Source organism: Carassius carassius, chromosome 47 (genome assembly GCF_963082965.1).
Source record: "Carassius carassius chromosome 47, fCarCar2.1, whole genome shotgun sequence".
In the NCBI taxonomy this organism is placed as follows: Eukaryota; Metazoa; Chordata; class Actinopteri; order Cypriniformes; family Cyprinidae; genus Carassius; species Carassius carassius.
In genome coordinates, this window is record NC_081801.1 from 10,316,645 (window position 1) to 10,342,132 (window position 25,488).

Consider the following 25,488-nt stretch of genomic DNA (forward strand, 5'->3'; position numbering starts at 1 on the left):
TGTGTGTTTCAACAAGGCTTGTTACATATTTACATCACTGTGGCACAAAAGCCGGTCCAGTCTCTTATGGAAAAAATGGCACTGAGGACAAGAGGCAGTAACAGTTCACATAAACAGTTCACATAAATCCCTTTTGATTTAAATGTGCACTATTTTTAACACTGATGATGAAATATAATCTAAAGTAGGCACTTTACAGTTTACACAGACATAGTTGGTAGTTAGTTCAGTGAAAATAAATACCGTATTTTCCGGACTATAAGTCGCACTTTTTTTCATAGTTTGGCTGGTCCTGCGACTTATAGTCAGGTGCGACTTATTTATCAAAATTAATTTGACATGAACCGAGAGAAATGAACCAAGAGAAAACATTACCGTCTACAGCCGCGAGAGGGCGCTCTATGCGGCCAGAGATGCTGCTCAGTGCTCCTATAGTCTACACTGAGCAGCATAGAGCGCCCTCTCGCGGCTGTAGACGGTAATGTTTTCTCTTGGTTCTTGGTTCTAAATGAATGCGACTTATAGTCCAGTGCGACTTATGTTTTTTTCCTCATCATGACGTATTTTTGGACTGATGCGACTTATAGTCCGAAAAATACGGTAATAAGCGCATAAAATATGGAGCGGTTATAGAGCAATATAGCTGTTACACCACATGTGAGAGCATTAAACATTAGTTATTATCGTTTTGTAGTAAACAGCTAATATTCTTCTGCTCCATATCTTCCCACACTTACCCCTGAAGCTGTTAACCCTCCAAATCAGGAGAATAAAGAAAAGATTCTAGGCCTAATACAGACATTTATTAGCTTGCCAATAGATTTGTAAGTTTCATGAAATCCATTCCACTGGAAAAAGCTTGAGAACTGACTTATTTTCAAAAATCCCTCCTCGTGGATGAAACATCTTGTTTGGTGTTGGCTAATCATATCAGATATCTCAAGAAGAGCAAATGTACTCCACTTTTAGTTAAGGTGTAATGTTGTCGAATAGGTCAGGATAAGTGGTTGACCAATATTGTTTTTTTGACAGCCAATGCCGATATCTAAGAGAGCAGGGTGGCAGATTGCCGATATATATATATGTGTGTAAAAATATATTTCTATTTTAATTACAACAAGTTTGTGTGCATTGGGAATCATATTTTTTTCAACAAAAGCCAAGCTAACACTTATTTTACATGCAGCACACAGTAAAATTGGCATGAATATGACAGTGCGCAATTGCATAAATCAACATAGTTTGAAATCACGAGTTTAAAGTTGATTGCGCATCTCCAGTGAACCTGACCTCTCCTTTCCGGATTCAATTCGCATGGATCGACTGTCACACAGAGCACACGCGATCAGGCAATATACAAATACACACTTCACAAGATCTTACAGCTGGATTCGACTACGTCTGCAAGGTTTTTGAAATTAAATTTTCATTAGTCATTTAAAGGTTTGTTTAAATGATATGCGTATTTGCTGAATGCTGACGGCAAATGAGATAGTATTATGTTTGCCTTTCAGTTATTAATAATATAAAATCAGTCATTATAATACTTTTTGTATGCATTTTAATTTGTTCAACAGTTCTTTCTGATTATTAGACAAACTGTACAATGACAGCGATGCCACTCTCAGCGACGTCAAAATAAAAGTTCCGCCTCAAACATATCGGCCAAGCACAAAAACTTATCGGCAAATGCCGAGATTTAAAAAATGCGAAATATCAGCCGATATCTCGGCCTTGGCAATATATCGGTCGACCACTAGTCAGGAGTCAAGTACCCTTCAGGAGTGGGCAAAGTCTTCACCGCTGCCTTCTGTGAGGCCGTTGGTGTATTAGGTTTCAGGAGGAGACTGTTTTTCCAGTCAACGCCATCTATCATGGTGTACTCTGGACTGGTAGGCAGTGCAAGGATGGGAAATGCAGTGGACTGTGGCGACATAACGGTTTCATTGCCCGGGATTTGAAGGTCCCTGAATGCACCGTGTTGTTCTTGATTCTGTGATTGGTCTGCCGGTGGGTTTGGATTATTTTGGTTGGTGCTGATTGTGCTGGCAACAAACTCAGAGGTGTAGCCTCTTTCATCAGGAATCACTACCAACTGTTGGATTTCTTTCCTTTTATTGTGGTCTTTATCCTTCCGAATTTCTTGTTGTTCAGGAGAAAGCACAACTTCACCACATTGAGTGACATTACTCACTTGTGAGTAAAGGCTGTTTGACCAGGTAGTGTCTTGTGGACAGACAGCTGCAGGTTGCTCTGGCCCAGATTGTGTACGTGTCAATGGGTGGAAACCATCATGGTTGCTGGCCGAAGGGTGATGTAGATCTGTTTGATCTTGATCTGACAGGTCTGGATCACAGCAGCTAGCCCGACCCGAGTCATCATCCCTGAAACTACTGGACATTTGAGGTGAATCAGAGACGAGAAGCTCCTCCTGGCTGTCATGTGGTTCGTCGATGTCCACCTCTATAAACTCTACCCATGGATCGTTGCTGTACAGTTCTGGCCGCAAGCCCAACTGGGTGCCTAAGATTGACGTGAATTCACTCATTTGACCTTTCTGTGAAGAAACAAACCAAAAAGAAAAGCTTTCATTTGTAGAACACACCCTCAAAGTCCTACAAAAATGGACATTAAGTCAAATACCTGTAAAAGCATAGGATCAATTCCTTTGATTTTTGGTCCAGGGACTGGTGGCAGGAAAATCACCATTAACCTATAACAAGCCACAATGAAGACAATAACTATGCAATTAGAAGTTTTAAAAAAAGAAAAATATACATTATATATATATATACAACCCGAATTCCGGAAAAGTTGGGACGTTTTTTAAATTTTAATAAAATGAAAAATAAAGGAATTTCAAATCACATGAGCCAATATTTTATTCACAATAGAACATAGATAACGTAGCAAATGTTTAAACTGAGATATTTTACACTTTTATCCACTTAATTAGCTCATTTAAAATTTAATGCCTGCTACAGGTCTCAAAAAAGTTGGCACGGGGGCAACAAATGGCTAAAAAAGCAAGCAGTTTTGAAAAGATTCAGCTGGGAGGACATCTAGTGATTAATTAAGTTAATTGATATCAGGTCTGTAACATGATTAGCTATAAAAGCTTTGTCTTAGAGAAGCAGAGTGTCTCAGAAGTAAAGATGGGCAGAGGCTCTCCAATCTGTGAAAGACTGCGTAAAAAAATTGTGGAAAACTTTAAAAACAATGTTCCTCAACGTCAAATTGCAAAGGCTTTGCAAATCTCATCATCTACAGTGCATAACATCATCAAAAGATTCAGAGAAACTGGAGAAATCTCTGTGCGTAAGGGACAAGGCCGGAGACCTTTATTGGATGCCCGTGGTCTTCAGGCTCTCAGACGACACTGCATCACTCATCGGCATGATTGTGTCAATGACATTACTAAATGGGCCCAGGAATAATTTCAGAAACCACTGTCGGTAAACACAATCCGCCGTGCCATCAGCAGATGCCAACTAAAGCTCTATCATGCAAAAAGGAAGCCATATGTGAACATGGTCCAGAAGCGCCGTCGTGTCCTGTGGGCCAAGGCTCATTTAAAATTGACTATTTCAAAGTGGAATAGTGTTTTATGGTCAGACGAGTCCAAATTTGACATTCTTGTTGGAAATCACGGACGCCGTGTCCTCCGGGCTAAAGAGGAGGGAGACCTTCCAGCATGTTATCAGCGTTCAGTTCAAAAGCCAGCATCTCTGATGGTATGGGGGTGCATAAGTGCATACGGTATGGGCAGCTTGCATGTTTTGGAAGGCTCTGTGAATGCTGAAAGGTATATAAAGGTTTTAGAGCAACATATGCTTCCCTCCAAACAACGTCTATTTCAGGGAAGGCCTTGTTTATTTCAGCAGGACAATGCAAAACCACATACTGCAGCTATAACAACAGCATGGCTTCGTCGTAGAAGAGTCCGGGTGCTAACCTGGCCTGCCTGCAGTCCAGATCTTTCACCTATAGAGAACATTTGGCGCATCATTAAACGAAAAATACGTCAAAGACGACCACGAACTCTTCAGCAGCTGGAAATCTATATAAGGCAAGAATGGGACCAAATTCCAACAGCAAAACTCCAGCAACTCATAGCCTCAATGCCCAGACGTCTTCAAACTGTTTTGAAAAGAAAAGGAGATGCTACACCATGGTAAACATGCCCCGTCCCAACTATTTTGAGACCTGTAGCAGAAATCAAAATTGAAATGAGCTCATTTTGTGCATAAAATTGTAAACAATTAGCTCATTTAAAATTTAATGCCTGCTACAGGTCTCAAAAAAGTTGGCACGGGGGCAACAAATGGCTAAAAAAGCAAGCAGTTTTGAAAAGATTCAGCTGGGAGAACATCTAGTGATTAATTAAGTTAATTGATATCAGGTCTGTAACATGATTAGCTATAAAAGCTTTGTCTTAGAGAAGCAGAGTCTCTCAGAAGTAAAGATGGGCAGAGGTTCTCCAATCTGTGAAAGACTGCGTAAAAAAATTGTGGAAAACTTTAAAAACAATGTTCCTCAACGTCAAATTGCAAAGGCTTTGCAAATCTCATCATCTACAGTGCATAACATCATCAAAAGATTCAGAGAAACTGGAGAAATCTCTGTGTGTAAGGGACAAGGCCGGAGACCTTTATTGGATGCCCGTGGTCTTCGGGCTCTCAGACGACACTGCATCACTCATCGGCATGATTGTGTCAATGACATTACTAAATGGGCCCAGGAATAATTTCAGAAACCACTGTCGGTAAACACAATCCGCCGTGCCATCAGCAGATGCCAGCTAAAGCTCTATCATGCAAAAAGGAAGCCATATGTGAACATGGTCCAGAAGCGCCGTCGTGTCCTGTGGGCCAAGGCTCATTTAAAATGGACTATTTCAAAGTGGAATAGTGTTTTATGGTCAGACGAGTCCAAATTTGACATTCTTGTTGGAAATCATGGACGCCGTGTCCTCCGGGCTAAAGAGGAAGGAGACCTGCCTGCAGTCCAGATCTTTCACCTATAGAGAACATTTGGCGCATCATTAGACGAAAAATACGTCAAAGACGACCACAAACTCTTCAGCAGCTGGAAATCTATATAAGGCAAGAATGGGACCAAATTCCAACAGCAAAACTCCAGCAACTCATAGCCTCAATGCCCAGACGTCTTCAAACTGTTTTGAAAAGAAAAGGTGATGCTACACCATGGTAAACAAGCCCCGTCCCAACTATTTTGAGACCTGTAGCAGAAATCAAAATTGAAATGAGCTCATTTTGTGCATAAAATTGTAAACTTTCTCAGTTTAAACATTTGCTATGTTATCTATGTTCTATTGTGAATAAAATATTGGCTCATGTGATTTGAAAGTCTTTTAGTTTTCATTTTATTAAAATTTAAAAAACGTCCCAACTTTTCTAGAATTCGGGTTGTATATATATATATATATATATATATATATATATATATATATATATATATATATATATATACATACATATATACATATATATATATGTCACAACTTTCAGATCATGAATTTAGAAAAGTGGAATGAATTAGTTATATATTGTGGAATTTATTTGCAATGCAATAAAAAAAAAAATGCAGTAGAACATTACAGGTTCAGCAGGAAAGGGAAAGGACGGAAGAAACTAATGAGGGGCTATGTAGAAATATCACAGGAAATCATTGTATTCATACATAATGCTAACAGATTTCCTTTACATGGTTATATAACAACAGGTACTTACTTTTGTTGATGTGAAACTACCACCAGCATCAAAATAATCGCGATACCAATGGCAGCGAAGACCAACACAGCTGTAATAGGAATTCTTGATTCTGAATTTGAAACAGGAGATTCAGACCATCAATCAATTAATTTTTTTTTTAAATAACTTCCTTCCAAAATCTACAGACAGGAGATCTTAAATCAGACCTATATTAGGAACAAGTATAAAGATGGAGTCACTGAAGACACCAAAGTTGTAGCCTCTCATTTTTGCCCTGACTCTGACTTCATATTCAATGTTGCTGCGCAGACCATAGATGTGCGCCTGTGTGTCTTTGTCATTATTCAGCTGTAGAGAGACAAACAAGAATAAGACACTTCATAACACTCCAACCTTGAAGATAATGAGCTCCAAACGCGTCTTATTATGGCTGCAAAATCCAGGTCACAGTCTTCAACATAGTGAATCAAATGTAATGACTCATGAGTGTTCTTAGAAATCACTTTTAATCAAGCTTCAGAGGAACTCCTCAAGAAAAACAGTTGACTTCAAGTCTATTACTCAGTAGGAGCTTGTTAGAAAAATCTGGTGGTGCTAATTGCACAACGTTGTGTGAGACTCACCGAGTTCCACTGGTCTGAACCCTTTTCTCTGTACTGTGTCTCGTATACCAGCAAGATCCATCCTATTTTCACATTCTCTGCAGCAGATGGGGGTGGATCCCATCTCACAACCATGTCATAGATTAAGCCAGTTGAGCCCATGTTCAAAAGTGTCCAGTTCAGTCCCACAGGTGGGTCTGGAAACACTGAGAAAATAATGAACATTTGACATGCTTGCAAATATTTTGCACATTAACACAATGTAAAAGGTGATTAAGTTATATGCAAGGAAGGTGGGAATGCTTAGCGTTTTATAGAGCATCAAAAAATAAATAAATACAAAAATAATAATAGTAATAATATATACCTAAGTCGTGGTATTGCTGGCCTGAGACTCGAACCCACAATCCTAGGGTTAGGAGTCAAACTCTCTAGGCCACGCCCCCCCCCCTCCCAATGCCAAAATGAATGATATTACAAAATACATTACATTACATTTAAGGGCCAAGAACTCAAAATGTAAACTTTTGGGCTAATGCAAAATGTTGTCACGGCCGGGATCCAATGAAGCACGGAGATAGAACCAATTGCAAGTAAGTCTTTTATTAAGGGGTAATCCAAACAGCATAAACAGTCCAGGCAGGGGTCAATAGGAAACATCCATCCAAAACATAAACTAAACAAGAAGACAAGGCAAGGGCACGAACTGACGGACATGAATAAACAACGACTCCGTGACACATACTAAGACAGACCGGGTTATATACACAAAAGGATAATGGGGAAACAGGAGACAGGTGGGGAACAATCAATTAACTAAACAAGGAGGAAGGTGACCAAATAAGGAGACAGGAAGTGATAATATGATAAACACCGTGGGAACTGAGGACACCTAGTGGAACCCCAGGGAACACAACCCAGACACTGTGACAGTACCCCCCTTCTACGGAGCGGCTCCCAGACGCTCCAAGACAGACACAAAACAGAGACCAGGAGGGAGGTGGACAGGTGGAGGCTCAGGGGGAGGGACGGAGGGCCAGAAAAGAAAAACATGGGGAACAGGCACCAGAATGTAAACACAACACAGAAAGACCAGGAGGGAGGAGGACAGGAGGAGGTTCAGGGGGAGGGACGGAGGGCCAGACTGACAGAAAGGAACAGGGACAGACATTAACACAAAAACCAAAGGAAAAAACAACATGAAGCCCCCCAGGGCGGAGCAGAAGACCACCACACCCTTGTGGTCAAGGCCAGAGCCCTCCAGGGCGGAGCGGAAGACCACCACAACAGTGTAGTCAGATCAACGGGAGGACGAGACTCTGGTAATTCCATGGTGTCTCTACTGGACTCCAGAAGATCGGTGCTGGCCTGACACTGCTCATGAAGATCATTGGTGACTTGCATTTGCTCATGAAGATCACCGGTGACTTGACTCAGTCCTTGAAGATCACCGGTGACTTGACTCAGTCCTTGAAGATCACCGGTGACTTGACTCAGTCCTTGAAGATCACCGGTGACTTGACTCAGCTCTGAAAGGTCAAAGGTGACTTGACTCGACTCTGAAAGGTCAACGGTGACTAGCCCTAACTCTGGAGCATCAGCGGTGACTAGCCCTGACTCTGGAGGGTTAACAGTGACTAGCCTTGACTCTGGAGGGTCATCTGGAACCCGACTCGACTCTGGAGGGTCATCGGTGACTAGCCCTGACTCTGGAGGGTCATCGGTGACTAGCCCTGACTCTGGAGGGTCAACGGTGACTAGCCCTGACTCTGGAGGGTCATCTGGAACCCGACTCGACTCTGGAGGGTCATCGGTGACTAGCCCTGACTCTGGAGGGTCATCGGTGACTAGCCCTGACTCTGGAGGGTCAACGGTGACTAGCCCTGACTCTGGAGGGTCAACGGTGACTAGCCCTGACTCTGGAGGGTCAACGGTGACTAGCCCTGACTCTGGAGGGTCATCTGGAACCCGACTCGACTCTGGAGGGTCATCTGGAACCCGACTCGACTCTGGAGGGTCATCGGTGACTAGCCCTGACTCTGGAGGGTCATCGGTGACTAGCCCTGACTCTGGAGGGTCATCGGTGACTAGCCCTGACTCTGGCAGGTCATCGGTGACTAGCCCTGACTCTGGCAGGTCATCGGTGACTAGCCCTGACTCTGGCAGGTCATCGGTGATAAGCCCTAACTCTGGAGAGATCCCTGGCACCTGACTCGACTCTGGAGGGTCAGCGGTGACTGGCACCTGACTCTGGAGGGTCAGCGGTGACTGGCACCTGACTCTGGAGGGTCAGCGGTGACTGGCACCTGACTCTGGAGGGTCAGCGGTGACTGGCACCTGACTCTGGAGGGTCAGCGGTGACTGGCACCTGACTCTGGAGGGTCAGCGGTGACTGGCACCTGACTCTGGAGGGTCAGCGGTGACTGGCACCTGACTCTGGAGGGTCAGCGGTGACTGGCACCTGACTCTGGAGGGTCAGCGGTGACTGGCACCTGACTCTGGAGGGTCAGCGGTGACTGGCACCTGACTCTGGAGGGTCAGCGGTGACTGGCACCTGACTCTGGAGGGTCAGCGGTGACTGGCACCTGACTCTGGAGGGTCAGCGGTGACTGGCACCTGACTCTGGAGGGTCAGCGGTGACTGGCACCTGACTCTGGAGGATCAGCGGTGACTGGCACCTGACTCTGGAGGATCAGCGGTGACTGGCACCTGACTCTGGAGGATCAGCGGTGACTGGCACCTGACTCTGGAGGATCAGCGGTGACTGGCACCTGACTCTGGAGGATCAGCGGTGACTGGCACCTGACTCTGGAGGATCAGCGGTGACTGGCACCTGACTCTGGAGGATCAGCGGTGACTGGCACCTGACTCTGGAGGATCAGCGGTGACTGGCACCTGACTCTGGAGGATCAGCGGTGACTGGCACCTGACTCTGGAGGATCAGCGGTGACTGGCACCTGACTCTGGAGGATCAGCGGTGACTGGCACCTGACTCTGGAGGATCAGCGGTGACTGGCACCTGACTCTGGAGGATCAGCGGTGACTGGCACCTGACTCTGGAGGATCAGCGGTGACTGGCACCTGACTCTGGAGGATCAGCGGTGACTGGCACCTGACTCTGGAGGATCAGCGGTGACTGGCACCTGACTCTGGAGGATCAGCGGTGACTGGCACCTGACTCTGGAGGATCAGCGGTGACTGGCACCTGACTCTGGAGGATCAGCGGTGACTGGCACCTGACTCGACTCCGGAGGGTCCACGGGCACCTGACTCGACTCCGGAGGGTCCACGGGCACCTGACTCGACTCTGAAGGGTCAGCTGAGACTCTCATCCTGTGCAGCGGCGCTGGGCAAGCAGCCATCTTGGGCCATGACTCTGGACAGGCGGCCATCTTTTACTGTGGTGCTGGTCTGGCGGCCATCTGGGGTTGTGGTGCTGGACTGGCGGCCATCTTGTACTGTGGCGCTGGACCGGTGGCCAATTTGGGCATTGGTGCTGGGTTAGCGGCCATCTTGTGCTGTGGCGCTAGGCTGACGGCCATCTTGGGCTGTGGCACTGAACCGTTGGCCAAAGTGGGCATTGGCCCTGGGCTGGCGGCCATCTTGTACTGTGGCGCTGGACTGGTGGCCAATTTGGGCATTGGCGCTGGGTTGGCGGCCATCTTGGGCTGTGGCGCTGGAACGGTGGCCAATTTGGGCATTGGCGCTGGGTTAGCGGCCATCTTGTGCTGTGGCGCTTGGCTGGTAGCCATCCTGGGCAGTGATGCTGGACTGGCGGCCATCTTGGATGGTGGCGCTTGGCTGGTAGCCATCCTGGGCAGTGGTGCTGGACTGGCGGCCATCTTGGGTTGTGGCGCTGGAACGGTGGCCAATTTGGGCATTGGCGCTGGGTTAGAAGCCATCTTGTGCTGTGGCGCTTGGCTGGTAGCCATCCTGAGCAGTGGTGCTGGACTGGCGGTCATCTTGGGTTGTGGCGCTTGGCTGGTTGCAATCCTGGGCAGTGGTGCTGGGCTGACGACCACCCCGCCGGAAGAGACAGAAGTGGCTGGGGCATCCCACCGAAGCCGATGCTGCAGGTAGCGCACAAATTCCCAGAATTCCAGTGTCTCTAACTGCGCCATCTCCTCCTGAGACACTGGATCATCCAGCCCGCCATTGAAATAGTCCTTAAGGGCCGCATCATTGTAGCCCATGCCCTCGGCCAGGGACCAGAACACCTGAGCCAGGGCACCCACTTCATTTCCCTCTTGGCGGAGGGCGATCAACCGAAGATACTTGGCTCGCCGCTCCGCCATCTTGGCTGGGGAACGGAAAGACGACATACCGCTGGTTCCTAGAATGACAGAGTCGTTCTGTCACGGCCGGGATCCAATGAAGCACGGAGATAGAACCAATTGCAAGTAAGTCTTTTATTAAGGGGTAATCCAAACAGCATAAACAGTCCAGGCAGGGGTCAATAGGAAACATCCATCCAAAACATAAACTAAACAAGAAGACAAGGCAAGGGCACGAACTGACGGACATGAATAAACAACGACTCTGTGACACATACTAAGACAGACCGGGTTATATACACAAAAGGATAATGGGGAAACAGGAGACAGGTGGGGAACAATCAATTAACTAAACAAGGAGGAAGGTGACCAAATAAGGAGACAGGAAGTGATAATATGATAAACACCGTGGGAACTGAGGACACCTAGTGGAACCCCAGGGAACACAACCCAGACACTGTGACAAATGTATTATGAAAAAAAAACATGAACAGGTAACAAACTTATTGAAAATATATTTATCAGAATCTATATTAGCAATACATTTTTGTATATTCTGAAATATTAAAAAAATATATGTGAAAATAATTTGAAAACCGTTTTGCCACATGGGAATGTGTACTTGAAGGCATGCCAAGAAAGAAGAAAACAGTCAGGATTTGTGTTTACGACATGGCTTACCAATGTCTTCCACGTTGAAGGACATTTCATCATAAACAACATCAAGAGAGCGTGAACGCAGCTGGACCACGTAAGAGTACCATATAATGGTATTACTGGAATCAAAGTAGCATTCATTTTTCTTTATGGAACTGTAACTTGGACATTCCACCCATTTCTTAGAATCCCTGCAGACATGAGAAATTGCTGATCATTAAGTGGAAGAACAGTCATTTGTCTAACAACTTATCTGGTTCACTGATTGTATTCATAGTCTGTACTTGCAGGTGCAAATGAATTGTGTAAACAAATAATAATGAATATCATGCATTTTTTATGGATCAATAATGCATTTCATTCTGTGATGTTATGTGTTACTAATTACTTTTCTAACATGTAGAAAAGACTCAGATCCTCGAGTTCTGTGTGGTTCTGGAGGGATCCAGTCTCCCACTGACAACGGAACGTTATCAGCTCTCGTGAAAAGCAGCCAGTCAGATGAGGCAGTGTTGAAGTCTGACCTGCAAAAAAAGGTGAAAGAAATTTTGCTGTTGTTGAACATACTTGCTGTAAGGAATGCTTCCAAGAAGTCTGAAGGACCAGAACAAAATATCAGGAATGTCAAGTTTTTAATTGGACTTTATTATAATGTGTTACTACATCTGCTGCATTTGCAGCAATGAAATATTTAGTTATGAAATTGAATTATGAAATAGTTGTTGCCGGCAGCCATATCACCCTGGAGCCCAAGACCGGTTTCCCACTGAAGCTAAGCAGGGCTGAGCCTGGTCAGTACCTGGATGGGAGACCTCCTGAGAAAACTAGGTTGCTGCTGGAAGAGGTGCTAGTGAGGCCAGCAGGGGGTGCTCACCCTGAGGTCTGTGTGGGTCCTAGCGCCCCAGTGTAGTGATGGGGACACTATACTGTCAACAAGCAATGTCCTTCGGATGAGACGTTAAACCGAGGTCCTGACTCTCTGCGGTCATTAAAAATCCCAGGAAGTCTTTCGAAAAGAGTAGAGGTGTGACCTCGGCATCCTGGCTAAATTCGCCCATTGGCCTCCGACCATCATGGCCTCCTAATAATCCCCATGTCTACTGATCAGCTTCATCACTCTCCTCTCCACCAGTAAGCTGGTGTGTGGTGGGCGTTCTGGCGCACTATGGCTGCCGTCGCATCATCCAGGTGGATGCTGCACACTTGTGGTGGATAAGGAGATACCCCCAGACTATGTAAAGCGATTTGAGTGCCTAGAAAACCGCTATATAAATGTAATGAATTATTATTAAATTATTTCAAAAGACGATATGAATAATGCAATTCTATAGCTTCATATTTTTTAAATAACTCACAAATGATAAAGGAATAAGGTTGATTTTTTAAATTTTTTACCTTTTTTTTACGTTATTTATTAATTATACTTTATTTAAGCACCGATGAGAATGATCAAATGTTTTACAACTAGAATAATATTCTGAAGAAAGGCCAAAATTCTGTGAATGTCCTTCAGTATAAACCAGCTTTGGACTAACAGGATGTAACATAAATCCCAGTTGGGCTATAACTGTGAGCTGTGTTTTCCTGGAAATGTGTGCTGGCATTTTTCGTATGTAGAAGCATTTGAGTGGCAGTGTGCCGTTACTGCCTGCAAGATCCTTGAAAGGATCTTCCCGAGCTGCTCAGTTTACTGCATTTAGACAGCAATACTGATAAAACTTTAATTGATAAACTATTAAGGTTTTATTTATAGACCACAGCACAATCTGTATTTACACTGCCAGTGTTTTACAGGTTATTACCTCATCATCTCTTATTGTGCAGTTATTTTTCTTATTTTCTTCAGGAAATACAGAGTAAAGATCATTAAACTTGGTTTGTGTCTGTTTGGGATTACTGATGAATCAGTATTTGTATTAGTTACAGAGCTAAATTACCTGCTTGATTTGCAAACAAGTAGTCTCTTGTTTTTTAGTTTGATCAGGTTCTTGCAATAACACTCTTGCTCTCAGTGTTATTTTTTTTGTTTTTAAATTTTTTTAAATTGGCCATGTAAATTAATTTAATAAATAATAAATTAATTATATATTTATGCATTTATATGTACAGTATATCACAAAAGTGAGACATTCACGTTTCAGCAACCATATTGGTATATCTTCTCAAGGGAAAAATACTATAGAAATTAAACTTATATATATTTTAGAGTAGTCAATTTGCTGCTTGTATAGCTGTATAGATTTACTATCCTCTGAAAATAACTTAACATACTGCCATTATCCTCAGTATAGCTGGCAACAAAAGTGAGTACACTAAGTGAACATGACAAAACTGTGTCCAAAGTGTCAATATTTAGTGTGCGCACCTTTGTTATCTAGCACTGCCTTAATCCTCCTGAGCATGAAATACACCAGAGCTGCACAGGTTGTTGCTAGGATCCTCTTCCACTCCTCCATAGTGACATCACGGAGCTGCTGGATGTTAGACACATGGTGCTTCTCCACCTTCCACTCAATAGGGTTCAGGTCTAGAGACATACTTGGACACGCCATAATCTCCAGCTTCCTCACTAAGGCAGTTGTCATCTTGGCGGTGTATGGGATCATTATCATGTTGGAAAACTGCCATTCTGCCCAGTTTCTGAAGGGATGGCATCATGGTCTGCTTCAGAATCACAGTACATGTTTCCCTCAATAAAGCTCAGCTCCCCAGCACCAACCGCACTCATGCAGCCCTAGACCATGATGCTACCATCTCCATGTTTGACTGTAGGCAAGATACAATTTTCTTGGCACTCCTCACCAAGGTGTCGCCACACATGATGGACACCATCTGAGCCAAACAAGTTTATTTTAGTCTCATCAGACCACAGGACATGGTTCCAGTAATTCTTGCTCTTGGACAACTTGTCTTCAGCAAACTGTTTGCGAGCTTTCTTGTGAGCCAGCTTCAGAAGAGGCTTCCTTGTGGGACGACGGCCATGCAAACCGACTTGTTGCAGCGTGTGGCCTATGGTCAGAGCTCTAACAAGCTGACCTGTCACTTCTGCAACCTCTAAAGCCATGCTGGCAGCACTCAAGCATCTGTTTTCTGAAGCCAGCTTCTGCACTTGATGCACAGTACAAGGACTCAACTTCTTTGAGCGACCCTTGCAAGGTATGTTCCAAGTGGAAACCATCTTGGAAAAACTCCATATTATATATATATCATACTCCTGTATAACCCTGGCCACTGTACTATAACTCAGTTTCAGGGTGTTACCGATCTTCCTATAGCATAGGCCATCTTTGTGGAGGGCAACAATTCTAATTCTTAAATCCTCAGAGCTCTTTGTCATGAGGTGCCATGTTGAGCATGCAGTGCGAGAGAATTGTACTCAAAACACCAAATCTTAACTTCTCTAATACAACATACACATAATTGTATGGTCCTGTCAAGCAGGCAAAAACATGAACATGATGAATAGACGTGGCTTTTTTGTCACTTAGGGTGTACTCACTTTTTTGTTGTCAGCTATATTGACTGTATGGCTCTATTGGCTGTATGTTAAGATATTTTCAGAGGATAGTAAATCTATACTGCTATACAAGCAGCAAATCGACTACTCTAAAATATCTCCAAGTTTCATTTCTATAGTATTGTCCCTTGAGAAGATATACTAAAATGGTTGCTGAAATGTGAGGGGTGTACTCACTTTTGTGAGATACTTTATGTATGCATGTATTTTTTGTAAACTAATAATAATCTGTCTGATAAAGGATAGTAATGAATCAGAGCTGTCATTTCTATGTTCCCATTAAAAACTAATATATAGTGCAAATAGCACCTGCAGAGTAATAGTGTGAAGCTAACCATCCATTTCATATAGCAACATGCACTCCCTCCCACTTACTGCAGCCCACTTCTATAAAACGGAGCAGAAAACATGTTTGATGGAACTCATAATGGACAGAGCCGATCAAAAGACAGTACTTCAAAACGAAAGCATTTAAAAATGGTCTGGTGAAGAACAGGAGTGCAGCTGTAAAAGCTGAAATAAAAGTGTGCAGAGTTGTTAATTAACTCCATCCAAAGAGCCATGGCTAAATCTTGGTTCCAGCTCAAATTTCAGCCTTTTAATATTTTATCTGTGGGCTTAACTAAAGATACAGTTTCTCTGTAGCCTGCGTTTAAGAGTTCTGTAATTAAAAATCTGTTTTACATAATGGATTTATTTTATGTCAAACAATGTGTATTATGCAGAGGCCCTTAAGACTCCCTGGGTATTTGCAGAAAGCCAAGGACCTGCCTTATTGTTTCACAATGGCTCCCCGACTAAGAGAGGGTGGGTTCCTAAAGATCTGTTCCTAAAGATCTGCATCCTGTTTTCTTTTTGTTTGACTAAACTATTGTACAACTTAAAAGAGTATGTAGGGAAAAAAGGCACTGAAAGTGGCAAAGTGTGGCAATTATATGGCAGACGTATCACTGGAAGACTTCTGACAGACATTTCTAACCTCTCAAGCCAGACAAGTCGTGTTAGTGCAAAACATTAAAACCGCAACACGAAACTGATAAACTGCAAACCTTGTATTGTAGGAGGCACACTTTGTGTTGCCACAGCACAGGCCAACAAGATACAGATGAGAAGGGCAGTCTCCATGATTTAGTTCCTGTGAAAACCAAAATTAGGTCCATTATGAAATCAGTTAACAACATAGCTAAAAATGGAAGCAACCACCAAGCTAATGGTTCTAAACCGCCATGGTTTTTACTCAGATTCAATTCAAGCAGTGTTAGGCCATTCCCTTTCTATTTGAATAACCAAGTTAGGCTATATTATTAATTTGTTTAATTGTGGAAATGAATCAGTCCATGACACTGAAAGGATTATGAAATCACAGTTAACACAGTCCTCTGACAACCATTTTAAGCCAAAGGCTCTAGTCAGCGGTTGTGAAATACATCCTCACTGCAACATGGCTTTGCTCCAGCCAGCTTCTGGAAAACATCTTCTTAGAAATCCATCTATTGACTCTGCACTTCAACTGCACGCGGATCACAACCCTTCTCTATTAGATAAAATGGGTACAGGCTGTTCTACAATGTCAAATGCTTCATTAGAAAGTTGATAATAGGAGTGCTGTGTGTTTGATATGAAGATTCCTGAAAGGAGTCTGTGAGAGTCTGCGTGCCTTTATTATTTAACATGACAGTTAAACTATATACCACAATACACCAAGAGACTATCTATCAATCAAACAAACAAACAACTATCTTTATAGTATTTCAGTAGTACATTCTGTCCCCTGGGACTTCTCTCCATTTGTAGACCTGCTTGTGTTCATGGCGTTCCAGTTCAGAGTTTGTGAGTGGAGAGTGTTAACACATAGTATTTTTTTTCACACAAATAATGTCAAGTTGTCTACTTTTGCCTCCAGCAGAAGCAGGATTTTATAGTTAAAATTTTTTTTTCAGGATCTCTGTTAGTGTTCTAGAGGTGGGTGTATTGGAAATTCCGGAGTGGAGCTGAAGCTAGTCCGTGAGGGAGTGGAACACTGCATTCCAAACGAGAGAATCCATCTCCGAAGAGCATTTCAAACTAAGAGCAATCATGTCTTCCATACTGAAGAGTCGTTGTGCTCAAAACTGTGGTCCGTTCTTCATACGTGGATTATGCAGTTAAAATAATTAAAATGTTGCGTAATATAATTATAGAGATGGCCAATTTTACTCATTGACAGATTTACTTGTGAATAATAAATATGCAGTCATACACACATTACGTACAGTTTGTCTGAGCCATGCATTTATTTGAAGGTTGAGCTTGTATGCGGGTGGCTTCGATGCATTACAGGAGATGCAGGCCACTTCTCAAATATCAAAATACTTTAATGATGCACAGTTAATTTAAACAGTCGGTTATGTCTTAAAATGGATCTTGTGGATTAAGAAACATTAATTAATGCTGTCATATATAACAAACCCACTTCAAAATTAAATTGATTGCTAATTACAATACTTTTGACATTGAAAACTGCAAATCCTGTACAAATGGCGAAAAATACTTAGAAATCATTTTAAAAAACATGTTTTATTTTTATTTTTTACATCTATTAGAACTTTTATGCTCGCTGTTTCCTTGATCTTAATTATATGATGTCATTACGTTACTGTCTTACTGCCAGCCAGTCACTGCATTGCTGATCATGGTTTCGAGTATCGATATATCTGCTGTTCCCAATGAACATGTCAACATGGAGCAATCTCATACAACGTAATCCAGATCTTAAGCAAATCCGCTAACTTGTTCGAAGAACCAAATCAGTTATTGGGATTAAAAGATCTGACATCTGTCGAATTATCTGTATCTGTATTAAGCAAGGTATGAAGAACAGACCCCTTGGCTACTTCAGAGGGACCTTTGGTGTGAAAGATTTCGCAGTGTACAACAGATGTTGGACACCTTGTTTCCATGATTCTATGTGTAAGTTGTGTGACGATGGATGGCGCCTCCATAATTGGGTTCCAAGGTGTCCTACACACTTTGAATCTCTTACTCTGAAGGGTAAACCTTTGAAGAGATTAGAGAATAGGGATGAGCCCTTCAAAATGGAGCAATAGAGATCTCAGTTGCCCCGCTCCACTCACAGCCGGATTCCAGTCCGGTTTTTAGTTCGTGTGTTGCTTGGAGACTCTGGAAGCTTGTGAAAGGTCGTCTTATTTCGATTGGAATTTTCATGGAGAAGAAATAAACTAAAAGGCCTGAATATGTCTAAAATAACAACGATAATCAATATTAATAACTATATATAAAAACCTGCATAAAAGCAATATCAAACTTGCAATCATGCCAATATGCAATATTTAACTTAAAACACTGAATATCAGCCTAATCATTCACATCTGGCCACAACACGACGTGAAAACGATTCAGCTGTGATGTAAAATTAGCCTTAAACTAATCCTTATTGGTTATAATGCATGCATAACCAAAACGTAAATAAATAAGTATTCCAAATGGTGATACATGCATTAAAAATAACACGTTTACATGATAAATCTGTATTATATGCTTTTTTGATTTACCCCTAAAATTTAATTTCATAATGGTAATCTTCCACAACATCTTAAATTCGAAAAAATAGTGAATAAATCCCACGTTCTTACTGCACTGAACTCACCTTTTCCAAGAGTGCGATTCAGATTAGTAACGTAACGTTATATCCGTAACTTCTGTGAAAGTATTCCTCAGGGAAGCTCGATTTCTTCATGTGATAGTAGCACGTTCAGTTTATATCTTCTATCAACGTTTTAGAACAAGCATCAGAAATTGTACCTCTTTTCTCTTCTGCCCCTTAGCCTAAAGCGTGTCCTGTGTTTCTGACAGGACTTCAGACCTCTGGGTATGTGGCTCCAGCATCCGTAATAGTTTTTTTTTCTAGGGCACATTCGAAGAAAGGCGCCACTTTTCCTTGAAGCACCCTGCGAAGGGAGCTTAAAAGTAAACCTTATACAGCAGCAAGGCACTCTTAATCGGTTTATTGCATGTAGAGTTTCGCATGCGAAAAAAATAAATGTAACGTTACACGGGACTCCGCCCTGACAAGCGTCATAATGTTTTCCCAGTCTTTACTATGAAAAATGGTACGTTACGCACGTTATTTATTTCTCTACGCCAGTATTCGCGTGCGTGTTGATCTTTATAATCGCGCGGTTTTAGAAGAACATAGCGGAATATATCAATTGAGCCTTGCGGTCAGAGCTGAGATTATTTCCTCTCCCCCTAAAGCTGCAAATATTAACAAACATTTTCAGAATCAGAACTGTGTAGTTAGGTTTCCACAAAGCCATCGAATCCTTGCTTATTCCTAGTTGCTGTTGGCAGGTTTTGTGGTGTTTTGTACTCCATTTACAGACGCTAACATATGATAAAGCAATGCAGAGCTGAATGGGTACACGTGACTGGAGTGGGGCACGTGTTTAAGGGGTCTTGTGGTCCAACATAGAGAGATTCACAAAACAAACGAGTAGTGGAAAAGTTTGTGGGTCAAAGTGGAGAATTCAAAAGTTTGTCTTTCTGTTAGATTCTTGCAGTTTATTTTATGTTAGTTGTTACATTTTACTACAGTGTAAAGTAATTTTAACAAAATTTAAGCAAAAAAAAATATATATATAATAATTATGAACATTCGTTGTAAATGCCGATTAAAATAATATTTTATTTAAAGATCAAGTCAAGTCACCTTTATATAGCACTTTCTACAATACAGATTGTGTCAAAGCAGCTTTAATGTTAAATAGGAAAAACGTGTGCTAATGCAAGAGCACAATAGAAAAGTCATTTTTTATTTAAAGTCAGTTCATTGTTGATTCAGTGACGTAATTGTCCAAATCAGTTCAGTTCTCTTCCAATAGTGCAGTCAAGTCAATAATGTGAGCAGAAATTGTGTCCCAAACTAGACAGTGGCTAGGAACCAAAAATCCATTGGTGACAGAAATGAAAAAATAAAAATAAAAATAAAAACTTGGGAGAAACCAGAATCAGTTTCTCCTCTGGTTAGATTAAACCAGCATGGTGGGGTTAACTTCCAGGCTTCAATGCACATCAGATTGAGCAGAGGACTCATCTGGTTGTCTTGGTCTTGTGCTGATGGCAGACGAGGTCTTCACGGGGATCTGTCTCTAAGGATCGTCTAGTTGACATGGACTCTGTTACAGGCTAATATTTGCGTATATTTGCCATTCTTCTAATGATGTAACAAATACATTGGGTGTTATGGGAACTGTTCCCTGTTCTGGTAGTCCTAATTAATGCAGCCTAACAATCCTTTAACGGATCTGAATTGTAGAACAGTGATCGTGTGTTATGTGTATGCCAGGTTAAAGAGACAGGGCTTTAATCTAGATTTACACCGACAGAGTTTGTCTGCCTCCCAAACAATGCTAGGTAGATTAATCCAGAGTTTGGCCCTAAATCAGAAAAGGATCTGCCACCCACAGTTAATTCTGAGGTATTATCAAATGGACAGAGTTTTGAGAGTGCAGGTAGTGAAGGACTATAATGCGATAAGAGCTCGCTCAAGTATCATGCAGGGCTTTATAATGAATCAGCGAGATTTTAAAACGTATACTATGTGTTATGTCTGAAAATGTTCAGCATTGGGTCCCGTTGGACTATGTTTGGTTATGCACTGCGAGTGTCAGGTTACTGTGCCTTTAAAGGTTATGGCATTGATTTACGGCAAAGGTCGTAGAATGTAAGTTTCACGTCAGTTGATAAACGGCAACATAAACAAAGCTACACGGTGTGATTATTGAGTCCTTCGCAAACACAACAATTGGCGAACGAGGATGTCTGAACTTGTCCTACCACCTCCGCCACCTTTCCTACCTGTTCCCGGTGATCCAGCTGTTCCCTGGGATCGCTGGCTGGCGTCGTTTGAGGATTATTTGCTGGCTTTAGGACACTCGGATCTAGCGGAGGCGAGGAAGTGCGCGCTTCTGCGCCATTGCCTCGGGCAGGAAGGACAGCGAATCTTCGCCACGCTTACCTTATCGGATGATAAGTACGTCACAGCCACGGCCTTGAAGGCTCACTTCAGCTCTGGAAGAAGCCGGCGGATGCACCGTTTTGAGTTTCGTCAGAGGACACAAACGCCGGGTGAGACCGTTGCCCACTATGTATCAGCATTACGTGAGCTGGCTAGACTTTGTGAGTTTGGGGCTTTGGAGGATGGACTTATAGTTGACCAGTTAATAGAGAAAACGTCATGTAACCAACTGAGGGAGAGACTTTTACTAGAGCCAGACTCCACGACACTAGCGGACGCTTTAGTAATTGGGAAGCAGTTGGAAACGGCTCTAATGGAGGCGCGCAAGTTCGGCCGCGCTGCGCACGAGCCTGTGACGTCATCACCACCATCAGTTCAGCATACAGGGACGGCAGCAGCGGCTGACAGGGTGAGTGACAGTTTGGACGTACAGAGAGTGGACAGGGGGCCCAGGGAGAGTGGGCACAAAAGCTGTAGCAACTGTGGTTCCCCTAAACATGCAACCAGAGATCAGTCATGCCCTGCCCAGGGAAAACGTTGTCGTAACTGCAACAAGTTGAACCATTTTGCACGCTGCTGTCGCTCCTCTCCAGCTTGCCATGATACTGCTGCTGTTCCCATAAACACTGTACAGACCTCACAGCCTTCGTTCAAGCTCTGCACTTGCCATGTGGGCACAGCTCTCATTCCACTCCTCGTGGACACAGGCGCTAAAGTGTCAATCCTGAACAAATGTACATATGACCGCTTCTTCAGTCACGTGCCTCTGGAAGCAGCGGCTAAACCCCTGTTAGGCTACGGCCATTTTCCCATCTCTACTCTGGGTGTGGCCTGCCTTCCCGTCAGATATGATCAACAATGTGCGCCTGCCACCAAGTTCTGTATTACCCGGAAGGGAGCTAACATTATGGGCCTAGACTTGTTCCTTGCCCTGGGTTTTACTGTGAGTGATGCTAGGGGCCTGCATGTCCTGCAGGTTGCCACCTCCTGGTCTGACCGCTACCCACAACTATTCAACGGCCTGGGCCACATGACTGGATTTGTACACCAGCCCACTGTTGACCTGGCAGTCCGCCCTGTTATCCAGCCCCTACGGCGCATTCCCCTGGCTCTCCGTGACGCGGTGGAGGCCGAGCTGCATCGCCTGGTGGAGGCGGACGTTATAGAGCCCGTCGATGCCTCGCCGTGGGTGTCTAACCTGGTGATAGCCAAGAGAAAAGGGGGCGGACTGCGACTCTGTGTCGACCTCACAGACGTTAACAAAGCCATCATTCCTGATAAGTACCCCCTACCAACGGCGGAGGAGCTCACTAGCCATTTCCACGGCTCCATTGTTTTCAGTAAGATGGACTTACGTAACGGCTACCTGCAGGTTCCTCTAGCACCGGCCAGCATGGACAGCGTTTGTCACACACGTGGGGGTTTTCAGATTTAAACGCATGGCATTTGGACTGTCATCAGCCCCGAGCTGTTTTCAGAAGATAATGTCACTCATATTGGCTGGTATCCAGGGTGTCTCCATCTACTTAGATGACGTGGTGGTGCATGCGCCCTCGACCACACTGCATGATGATCGCCTGGAGCAGGTCTTTCAGCGTTTCGAACAGCATGGGGTCACACTGAACTCTGAGAAATGCATGTTCGGTGTTGAGGAGGTCGAGTTCCTGGGTTTCAGGCTCTCAAAAGAGGGCATCGCCCCGAAAATGTCATACACTGAGGCCATTCTGTCCCTACCAGACCCGCAGTCGCCATCCCAGCTGTCTTCCTTCCTGGGGATGGCCGCCTACTACCTCAGATTCATGCCACACTACTCTGACTCAACGGCCCCCCTGCGCCGGCTGCTCAGGAAGGATGTTACCTGGGACTGGACCCCGGCCTGCCACGAAGCTGTGCGCATCATCAAACGGCAGCTCACGTCCCCACCCACACTGACCCATTTCAGCTTGACCGCGCCCACCATGGTCACCTGCGACGCCTCCGGGGTGGCGCTAGGCGCTGTGCTCTCCCAGACTCAAGAGGGGGTGGAACGCCCGGTGGCTTTCGCCTCACGGGCACTTACTACAGCTGAGCAGAAGTATTCGGTGGGGGAGAGGGAGGCCCTGGCCTGCCTGTGGGCATGCGAACGCTGGCATGTTTACCTATATGGGAGGCCTTTTACCATCCGCACAGACCACCAAGCGCTGACGGCACTGCTGGCGACTCAAGGCTCGGGGCACAGGCCCATGAGACTGCTAAGGTGGGCTGACAGGCTGAACCAGTATAACTTCAGTCTGGAGTTTATGCCTGGGCGGGCCAACACGGTGGCCGACCTCCTGTCTAGAGCTGTGTCGGTGACGAAAGATGCAGGCGGGGTGACATCAGACACAGAGAGCGATGAAGACTGGGTCCACATCCTGCATGGGCCTCTCAGTTCAGTAGTCACTCTGGCGGAGCTGCAGCAGGCCTCAGCTGCTGACGAGGCCCTCACAACTCTCCGTACCTACATCCAGGACGGCTGGCCTGCCAAAGTAGATGACAGACTGCTCCCCTATTACCGCTTCCGCAACGAGCTCTCCTGCTGGGGAGCGGTGTGCCTGGCCCGTGGCCACCGTGCGGTCGTTCCTGAAATTCTCAGGCCCAGAGTGCTACACATGGCGCATGAGGGGCACCTGGGGGTGGTTAAGGTGAAGCAGCGCTGCCGTGACACAGTGTGGTGGCCCCACATAGACTCGGATGTTGAGGAGCTGGTATGTAACTGCGCTTGCTGCCTCCTGAGTGGGAAAACTGGTCAGCCTGCCACAGCCCCTCTCACCCCGACCTCTTGGCCGTCCTCACCCTGGGAACATATTCAGATCGACCTCTGTGGAGAACTCCACGGGGCACCGGCTCACGCTCGCTACCTGCTGGTTGTGCACGACCTTCATTCGAAGTGGCCAGAGGTTTTTCAGCTGAGCTCCATCACTGCTCACTCCATCATCGACCGCCTGGACAAACTGTTTGGGCGCTGGGGCCTTCCCAGGGTCATCACAACGGATAACGGGCCCCAATTTGTGTCTGGAGAGTTTATGGAGTTCCTCACGGTACGGTCCATCAAGCACATCAGGACGGCAGTGTATCACCCGGAGAGTAATGGGGGGGTGGAAAGACTGAACAAAACTCTCAAAAATGGAATCAGAGCCTGTCTGGAGGAAGGGAAAACCTTCAGCGATGCACTCAACCAAACTCTCCTGACCATCCGGGCATCCAAGCATTCCACCACGGGAGTGTCACCTGCATTGCTCATGATTGGGCGTGAACTAAAGCAACCACTGGACTGCTTGAGAGCTGAGCCAGCTCCTGCTCGTGGGAGCCCAGGGCTCCAGGAAGCCAGAGCTCAGGTAAAAGGTTCACAGGCTCGGATGAAAGAAAGGTTTGATGCCACGCACAGAGTGCAGATCCCCTCACTTTCTCCAGGGGTTTGGGTCAGGATCAAACACCTCCACCGCCAAAATAAGCTACAGTCATACTGGTCAGAACCCCTGAGGGTGACTAAGAAGTTGGGGCCGGCCACTTATAGACTGGAGAATGGGACTCGTTGGCACTCTAACCGCCTGCACAGAGTCGCAGCTCCCTCAGCACCTGCATCACCTCTGTCCACAGCAGCGGCTCTGGGTTGGCAGCCTAGGCCAAGAGCTAACCGGTTGGGGGGTAATCCACCAGCATTGCCTGACGCCTTTTCACGGCCAGCACGCCCTCAGAGAATGAGGGTCCCGCCTGTCTGGCATGGGGACTATGTGACAGGGTGATAGTGAGTGACACTGGGGAATGTGGGTTAAAAGTTATGTTACAGTTTCCAGGGGGGTGGGGGGAAAATGTTATGTCTGAAAATGTTCAGCATTGGGTCCCGTTGGACTATGTTTGGTTATGCACTGCGAGTGACAGGTTACTGTGCCTTTAAAGGTTATGGCATTGATTTACGGCAAAGGTCGTAGAATGTAAGTTTCACGTCAGTTGATAAACGGCAACATAAACAAAGCTACACGGTGTGATTATTGAGTCCTTCGCAAACACAACACTATGTTCAGTAGGGAGCCAGTGCAGTGTTGACAGAACCGGGCTTATATGATCATACTGTAATTCCTTTTTCTAGTAAGAACTCTGCTGCATTTTGGACCAGCTGGAGTTTGTTTATTAAGCGTGCAAAGCAACCACCCAATAAAGCATTACAATAATCTAACCTTGAGGTCATGAATGCATGAATTAACATGATTAACATCAACATGTGTTTCTGCATTTGACATTTAGAGCATAGGTCATAATTTAGATATATTTTTTAAAATGGAAAAGTTTTACAAATAAACATGACTATCAAAGGAAAGGTTGGTATCAAATAGCACAATTTAATTACTAACTGATTACAAAAAATTGACAGCACAGCCATCAAGTGTTAGACAGGTTTCTAGATTAGCCTATTACATGCAGATTAGTGATGGGATTTATGGCTCTTTGAGGGGATCCGGATCTTCGCGATCCGTTCCTTTCAAAGAGCCGTTCAAAAGAACGGCTCTTTTGGCTCTTTTTAAATATTTAGTCAGTTTTAAGAAGCCAGCTTGGGGGCATCTCAGTTTATCCTGTAGTGATGGGATTTATGGCTCTTTGAGGGGATCCGGATCTTCGCGATCCGTTCCTTTCAAAGAGCCGTTCAAAAGAACGGCTCTTTTGGCTCTTT

At 44.6% G+C, this 25,488-nt stretch overlaps 1 protein-coding gene across 1 annotated transcript; it reads right to left on the bottom strand.

Annotated features, from left to right (window-relative positions):
* Positions 1 to 1,084: 1,084 nt before the first annotated feature.
* On the bottom strand, positions 1,085 to 18,875 carry ghrb (growth hormone receptor b). Its single transcript, XM_059542492.1, has 9 exons — positions 18,432 to 18,875; positions 15,835 to 15,920; positions 11,657 to 11,792; positions 11,293 to 11,459; positions 6,359 to 6,543; positions 5,942 to 6,083; positions 5,754 to 5,844; positions 2,644 to 2,713; positions 1,085 to 2,557 (listed from the first exon to the last, which is right to left on the bottom strand). The coding sequence occupies exons 2-9, from the start codon at positions 15,908 to 15,910 to the stop codon at positions 1,757 to 1,759; spliced, it is 1,668 nt and encodes a 555-aa protein (XP_059398475.1). The 5' UTR covers positions 15,911 to 15,920; positions 18,432 to 18,875; the 3' UTR covers positions 1,085 to 1,756.
* Positions 18,876 to 25,488: the final 6,613 nt, after the last annotated feature.